Source organism: Drosophila mauritiana, chromosome X (genome assembly GCF_004382145.1).
Source record: "Drosophila mauritiana strain mau12 chromosome X, ASM438214v1, whole genome shotgun sequence".
Taxonomy (NCBI): Eukaryota; Metazoa; Arthropoda; class Insecta; order Diptera; family Drosophilidae; genus Drosophila; species Drosophila mauritiana.
The window spans coordinates 19,529,401-19,536,719 of record NC_046672.1 but is presented as its reverse complement, the minus strand read 5'-3'; the positions used below and the strand labels follow the sequence as shown (position 1 = coordinate 19,536,719).

At 50.5% G+C, this 7,319-nt stretch overlaps 2 protein-coding genes across 3 annotated transcripts; one reads left to right on the top strand and one right to left on the bottom strand.

Moving 5' to 3' along the window:
* The first annotated feature begins 641 nt into the window (after nt 1-641).
* On the top strand, nt 642-5,101 carry LOC117147537. 2 transcript variants are annotated; one of them, XM_033314471.1, is made up of 5 exons: nt 642-711; nt 1,406-1,713; nt 2,671-3,668; nt 3,908-3,976; nt 4,053-5,101. In XM_033314471.1, the coding sequence occupies exons 2-5, from the start codon at nt 1,711-1,713 to the stop codon at nt 4,639-4,641; spliced, it is 1,659 nt and encodes a 552-aa protein (XP_033170362.1). In that variant the 5' UTR covers nt 642-711; nt 1,406-1,710; the 3' UTR covers nt 4,642-5,101. The 2 variants fall into 2 exon arrangements, with proteins under 2 accessions (XP_033170362.1, XP_033170361.1); XM_033314470.1 differs by lacking the exon at nt 642-711 and adding an exon at nt 1,115-1,204.
* On the bottom strand, nt 5,088-7,169 carry LOC117147536 (probable RNA-binding protein CG14230). The gene is made up of 4 exons (XM_033314469.1): nt 6,905-7,169; nt 6,554-6,843; nt 5,395-6,487; nt 5,088-5,333 (listed from the first exon to the last, which is right to left on the bottom strand). The coding sequence occupies exons 1-4, from the start codon at nt 7,080-7,082 to the stop codon at nt 5,167-5,169; spliced, it is 1,728 nt and encodes a 575-aa protein (XP_033170360.1). The 5' UTR covers nt 7,083-7,169; the 3' UTR covers nt 5,088-5,166.
* Between the last annotated feature and the right edge of the window lie 150 nt (nt 7,170-7,319).

Here is a 7,319-nt window from a genome sequence, read left to right as displayed (position 1 = left end):
CCATCTCCTACCATCCCATTCGCACCCGAATCGTATCGAGTCGAGTCGAGTCGAATAGAACCGAATCCAAATCCAAACCCGAACACAGGCACACGGTGCACGGTAGTGTGCGTGATCTGTAGAGTAGGAATCGGAATCGGAATCGGAGTAACTGCTTCCCTCTTCGGATCGTGGGCATCGTTGGAATCATGCTTGCCCTGATCAGATGGATCTGCTGTCTCCGCCTTGCTCCTCTGCCGCTGCCACCGCCGCCGCCACTGCCTCCTCCTCCTCCTCCTCCTCCTCCCTCTCCTCTTTCGACGTATTCGCTGTCTCTGCCCGAATCTATAAGTAGACACACTTGTATGTACACGTTCGTGTATATATATTTATATACCCGAAGTCCGTGTGTGTGTGCAGAACACATGTGCACCCCAGAAGGCATCGCCATCGCCTCTCCGCCGCAATCTACCAGGTTAGAGCAGTGTTCCGTGGTGTTCCGTGCCCGAGGAGCGATCGTCCGCCTAACGATCGTAGCGGTCCATATGTATGTGTGTGTCTATGTGGGAGCTCGCCCGTCTGTGTGCGTGCGCGCATGGGTGTGTGTGCGACTGCCGTTAGTATCGGCAACGGGATCGCAAGCAAAAAGTTCAGTTTCAGTTTCGTTGTTGTTTGGTTTGGTTAGTTTTAGTTGGTTAGTTGGAATCTCAGGACGGCGGACTACGGAGAACGGTAAATCGCGTGCAGCGTTGTCCGGAGAAAGAGAATTGCGCGCGCGTTCGCTTTCCTCCTTTCTTCTCCACTCTACTTTTCTCTCAGTGCAAATGCAGGTCAGCGAAAGCTTCTCGTGCGTGAGTGATGGAGAGAGCCCAGAGAGTGGCGGTGTGAGTGAGAGCGCGAAACAAGGATGAATGACAGAAAGAAGAACAACAACAAGAGAGCAGGGACGTGCAAGCAACAACAATAACAACAACTGCAACAGCAGCAAATATAAGAGCTTTGGCGGAAAGAATAGTGGCAGCTCTGCATATCTGTCAAAGTGCCCGCCAACGGTAAATGTTCGCACGGATATTCGTGAGTGAGAACGCAGAAAGGCGACATGTGCATCTGATTTCGTGATTTGTGTTTTCACTTTTTTTTGTGCTTCTTTTTTTTTAGTTTGTTTTTTTTTCGCGTTTTCTGTCGACGTTGCCGTAGCCGATGAGCCGCCGTCTAAGGCTAAAAGGTTAACTTCTAAATATTAATAGTCGTTGTCGGTTTGTTGTCAACAACAAAAAAATCGAGTAACGTAAAAAAAAAAAAAACAAAGAACAAGTACGTTCGTTGATTTCGAATTCGATTTCGATTTTGTTTCGGCTTTTGTTTCGTTATTTTGTGCTCTAACAAATTTTGTTTTTGTTGTGATTCGATTTTTATCATTTTTTAGACACACACACGCACAATCGCCGTGCTCTAGGCGTTAAGTGTCACAAAGGTTTCACTGCGTTCACACCAGTTACATTTGAAATGCAAACGCCGCCAGGCCAACGCAGCATCCGCAACAACAAAAACAGAAGCAACAACAACAACGAGCAGAGCCGCAGAGTCCGCAATTGAAACACTCGAAAGAATCTGCAGCGGATCGGAGAAGAGGACAGCAGCAGCAGAAAGAAGACAATATCACCGTCCAGCATTGCGCCTGCTCAGCAGAAAGGGGCCATCCAGAAGCTGCTGACACCACAGAATTCCCAAATGGTAAGCAAAGTGAGAGATCAGCTTCCAGGCAAATACCGCTGCAAATCCAAGCAGTGGGGGCGAGAAGATGCATGCATATACATGCATGTACATGTACGTACATAGATTCTCCCAGATACGGAAGTGCAGCAGATCCGATCCGAACGCCACAGCCTCCGCACGGATCGCTATCTGCGGCAGTGACAACCCGTGAATATCTGCGAAACAAATTTCGCCGCGCTTAGTCATCATCGGCAGCTCATCTCTGCCGGGGAAGGAAAGATTTCGTAGAATCTAGACGGCATGAATGAGCTTTGGCCATCAGCATCTTACTGAGTTTCTTGGATCTAGTAGATCATGTTTGTAGTTCATAATAGATGGTATATTTAGATAAGATACGTTTGAAATGTGGAATTGAAATGAAATATATGTATGTACATACATACATATGTACATAGAAATAATGACAAACTTTAACTGCACAGATGTAGCTATTAATAAAAGATATTTATGTACATACACATAAGTATCTACATATGTTTTGACCATTAACCGTAATAAATTTATTAAAAAATATTTATGATTATTGATATCAAAATTAATCAAAGCATATATTTATAATAAATGCGATACATCGGTCCATAGTTATTTCGAATTATTAAATCATTTATTTTGTACATTGGATTGGATTTTAATTTACCTACCATATGAATCATATTTATACATACATGAAAAACTTAACGAAAAAACTCGGTTTTTTATGAGCTTTTCAACGTTGTAAACGTCTGTACGATTTATTAATTATTAAAACTAAATAATGAGGGATGTAACACATTATCACTATTATCATTAAATCTTTTTTTTATTACCTTATTGTTAGCAGCAGTTGTTCCTTAAAGAATCCTGTTTGGATCTTTTTCTATTGCACTCTTTAACTGCGACTCCCAATTTGCTAACCGGTAACACTGATCCTTGCAGGATACGAAGAATCCACCGCCGGTGACCAGCAGCTATCACCACCAGCGGGCGCCGCGGACGCCGGAGTCGTACTTCAACGTGCCGGAGTCGGTGGCCCTGCTGAACATCGTCAAGTCGGAGCGCATCCAGAGCGCGTTCCAGTCGAACCGGAAGAACCATGCCAGCGTGTGGGAGATGGTGGCCGAGGTGCTTAACCGCTTCAGTGCGCGGAAGCGGACGGCCAAGCAGTGCTGCAATCGGTACGAGAACCTCAAGAAGATCTACACGCAGCTGAAAAAGAATCCCGAGCGCCATGTGCGCCGCAACTGGCCGTACATGTTCCTCTTCAAGGAGATCGAGGAGCAGCGCGGCGAGTGCTGGGGATCGAATGGCAAGCGGCTGGCGCTCATAACCAAGAACCACAACGAGCTGTCCTACTACCAGCGCCGGCGGCATGCGGCCGAGCTGGGAGTGCTGCTCAACAAGGACAACCTCACCCCGCACCAGCACAGCCTCCTGCAGAGCCTCAGCCAGAGCCAGAGCCAGAGCCACTCGCACGCCCACTCCACGGACTCCTCGCAGAGCGGGAGCAAGCTGGAGCGCTTCCTGCCCAATCACTTTGTGGAGGCGCAGCTCAGCGAGGTGGCCGGCCCGGTCGGTGGCTCCGCATCCGGCGTATCCGGCCTGTCCGCCGGCGGCTTCGACGAGAATCCCCTCCAGATGCAGATGGTTCAGGCAGCTGCTGCCGCTGCCGCCGTGGCCGCTCATAAGCGACATGAGCTCCAGATGGCCAGCGTTGGCGGCGTCCAAATGGCGCCCGAGGACGACGACGAGGATGAGCCCCAGCGGCCAGCATTTAAAAACCACCTTCACGTCCTGGGTCATGGCCACGGCCTCGGCTTGGGCCACGCGCCCATGGACGACTCTGGCGAAGCACCCGACTTCGAAAAGGACTGCAATGGAGCACTCAACATGCACCACCAGAACAACAATCACAACGAGAACCACATATCGATGAAGTGAGTATAGGTGGTAATAGACTCCTGGTAAACTATGTAATGGGTAGAGGAAGGGTCTTCCATGTTAATAGGCTCTTGATAAGGATCAACCTTTTAAATCCCTTTTCACTCAACAATTATCAGTTCAAAAGAAAGGGTGTCACGTGATTTAATTGTTAATGGGGAAGGTCCAGAGCGATTATTGGGTTGCCCCGTTCTCGAGATCCCGCCTAAGACTCTCGCTTCTCTGCCGCCCACAGGTCGGAGCCACTTTCGGAGGGCGAGTTCAATCCGGACGACATCCAGCTGATGCAGACGAACTACAATGGGTGAGTGCCAGCGGCGGCGGCGGCGGAAGCCACCTTCTCCAAACCGATTCCATTGACCAAATCCATGCTTGCACAGAGCGCAGAACTACTATTCGCCGGGCATGGATGCGAATATACTGCACCCCGATGTGATCGTCGACACGGACATCCTGTCGGACTGCTCCTCATCGACAACGCTGAAGAAGAAGCGCAAGATGTCCACCTCGACCGACGGCGACAGCACCAATTACGAGCTGATCGAGTATCTGAAGAGGCGCGAGAAGCGGGACGAGGAGCTCCTCAAGCGGATGGATGCGCGCGAGGACCGGTTGATGAATCTGCTGGAGCGCACGGTTGTGGCCATTGAAACCCTGGCCGTAAAGCGGGCACTTACGTTTCCTGTGAATCCAATCAAAGAGAACGCGCCAGCGACAGCCAGACCGTTGTCTCCGCCACCAGAGGCTCAGTTTGCAGCGCCGCCAGCTACGCAGGAGCAGCCCACCAGTCCGGAGCGCAACGGCATTGCGACAGGCAGGAGCGGCAACATTCCCGTCGCGAATCCGGATGCCGCCATCGAGGTGCCCGACGACGGCGATAGCGGTGACGATGTTCAGGTGAAGGACAAGCTGGCCAAGCTGACACCAAAGGCTGGCGGAGATGACCGGACGGATGGCAGGCAGACGTAGAATAGAATGCATCCACTACTTTAACAAACAGTCGCTCCCTAGATCTACTTAAGACTTCTACCTACATGTAACCCTTCCCTACCGCAACTCCTGACCGGATGGCGGCAGAGGATACAGTGCCAAAGAAGAGCCATGTCTCGAATTTCAGTTGAGATTGCCATTTTTACTTAGAGAGCCTACACAAGTGCTTAGCGGACGAAGGAGACTTAATTGGAATGTTGAATGTTGAGCGCCGCAATTTTTGTTGAAGCGATAATCTTAATTCTCTTAATTAGCTTTTAGTTAGGCGGAATCCCACCTGCGGATGCCGAATGAATCTCAACAGAGCCGGATTCACACCGCTACGATAATCTAGTTGGAGCTGCAACGGGGCTCAAATGCATTTGTGCAGTAACCAAAGCACAAACATTTCTTTTTTTTCGTAATCTAGATGAATACATGTACCATTTACAAAAAAAAAGAACAGTATTGGTTTATTTTACACAGGATTATGCTTAAGACTAAGGGTATAATGTAACCTAGGCATCAGCTTTTTCCCTTTTTATTCCGTTGCAGCTTGATATCCTTGCTGGGCAGGCTCTTCTTCGCCTTGGCGATCTTTTTGGTGATCAGCAATTTCAGTCGGTTCCTCACTTGGTCGTATTCGGCATGGTCAACCACCGGCTTCGCGGACTTGAAAAACTTGGCGCCCTCTGCGAAGAAGAGACGATCGGTTGGTTAGAAAGCAAACATGGCAAAAATACACATTCTTACCCTTGAGCCGAGGATCGTTTCTGGGTATGAAGAAGGACTCCAATTTGTTTTTGGTCCTCTTTTGACCCGACTTCTTCGCTGGCTGGGCCTTGTTCTCCTTGCTGGCCTCAAGCTCCGGCTCCGCTTCCTTCGGCTTTACTTCGGTTTCGTCTTCGCTGTCGGACGAGTCGTAGGAGAACGGATTGAGAGTGGCCAGGCCGAGCTTATTGGCAGACGTCGTGCCCACCAGGATCTTCTCCTGACCCAGCTTCTGCAACTGGTCCTGGCGCTTGGCCACCTCCTTCTCCGGTGCGCTGCCGAACATGTCCAGCAGGCTGAAGCCCTCTCCTCGCGTGTTGAGCGAATCCCTCAATGTGTCGGTGACAATGTAGAAGGCCGTCTTTGAGACGGCTGCAGCTTGACTGTTGCTCTCCTCGGCGTCCTTGGCTTTCGACCTGGGAGCCTCCTTCTCCTCCTCCTTGGGCTGCTTTTGGCGCATCAGCTTCTGATGGCCCTCCTTGGCCGGATCGAAGCGCAGCATCTTTTTGTTCTTTGGCGGCTTACCGTCATTGTCGTTCGCACTGGTGATCGTGTGTCCCACAACCTGCTCCAGAATGTTCATGTGCCACTTGCGCTCACTCTCCTCCGGCTCAGGCTGATCCTCCAGCTCCTCCTCTCCCTCCTCGTTCACAAAGTTCGATGTGATGCGGAAGCGGGGATCTATGCTCTGTTTGCTCTGCATCTCCACAAGACGCTCGCCCTTCTTGCCCTTATGCTGCGGCAGGACGACCTGCTCCTCCTCTTCCTCATCGTCGTCGTTCTCGAACAGATCCCGTTTTTGTATCTTGTCTTTCTGGACGGGCTTGCCCGCCTCCTCCTCCTCGGCGTCGCTGAATTTTATCCTCTTTGCCTGGCTGCCTTCGACTGATATCGCAGATAGCGCCTGCTGGATGGCTGACTTCTTTTGTTGGTGCCCCTGTCGCATCTTGTTGAGCGACTCCTTGCGCTTCTGTTCCGCCTGGCTGACATTGGCGTCCTGCTTCTGTTTGGCCGGCTTGCGGTGCTGCTCGATGACATGGAGTGGCTTCACATCGTGCTCCTGCTGGATGATAATCTGTGGGAAAGGAAAGGAAAGGAAATTAGCCGACAATGAGCTTGGGAACAATGAGTGCGTGCATACCCGGCCATTGTGCATGGAATTGGCGGCGCGCTTCTTGGTGATCAGCAGCTCTGGAGCGACCTCATCATCGCCGATCTCCTCATCCTCTCCGAATACCCTGCGCTTGTTCTGGCCACTTTGCACCAGAAGCTGAGAGCTCGGCGCGTGCACCTCGGACTCGTCTGGTTCGCCCTGTTCTCGGCGCTGGTTCTCTTCGCGTTCGCGCTTCAGTCGGTCCAGGAACGATTCCTTGGCCAGAGAAACTCTTAGCTTTTCGCCGTGCAACTTCTGCCATTTGAGCTCGTTGACGCCTACAAAACCAAGCTATGGTTACTCCTTCTGTCTGGCTGTGATCTTCAGCCGATAACTTACAGTACTGGGCATCATCCGTCTGCACGGTCACGAAGGCAATCACCTTGGTGGCCCCATCCTGCTCCTTGCGCTTCAGATCCACGTGCTCTACGTGTCCGTAGTCCTGGAACAGGCTCTGCAGGTCCGACTCCGAGGTCCTGGTCGGCAGATCCGCCAGGAAAAACCGAGTGCTGCCCATATTATGTTTACGCTATCAATGCACGTGTAGAATCCAAATCTCGGCAAGAATTGGTGTGGGCCAGTGTGACCGCGGGTAGGTGAAAACTTGCACTTAAATATAGCCACAATCCCAATTTCCAATAGCTTTACACAGATTTTTAACAAGTCCAAGCAACACCAAACGAACTTTCAAATTTATTTATCAACCTTGTAAATAGGCAAAAACATTAAGTTAGACAAAAATAATCCCCATCGG

What these genes read in the sequence shown, in the direction of transcription:
- LOC117147537 (XM_033314471.1), top strand. An exon ending in GAGAACCACATATCGATGAA is followed by an intron (nt 3,669 to 3,907) that starts GTGAGTATAGGT and finishes TGCCGCCCACAG; the next exon opens with GTCGGAGCCACTTTCGGAGG. An exon ending in ATGCAGACGAACTACAATGG is followed by an intron (nt 3,977 to 4,052) that starts GTGAGTGCCAGC and finishes ATGCTTGCACAG; the next exon opens with AGCGCAGAACTACTATTCGC.
- LOC117147536 (XM_033314469.1), bottom strand. Translation starts at nt 7,082, where the DNA reads ATGGGCAGCACTCGGTTTTTCCTGGCGGATCTGCCGACCAGGACCTCG. An exon ending in ATTCCATGCACAATGGCCGG is followed by an intron (nt 6,488 to 6,553) that starts GTATGCACGCAC and finishes CCTTTCCCACAG; the next exon opens with ATTATCATCCAGCAGGAGCA. An exon ending in AAACGATCCTCGGCTCAAGG is followed by an intron (nt 5,334 to 5,394) that starts GTAAGAATGTGT and finishes TCTTCTTCGCAG; the next exon opens with AGGGCGCCAAGTTTTTCAAG.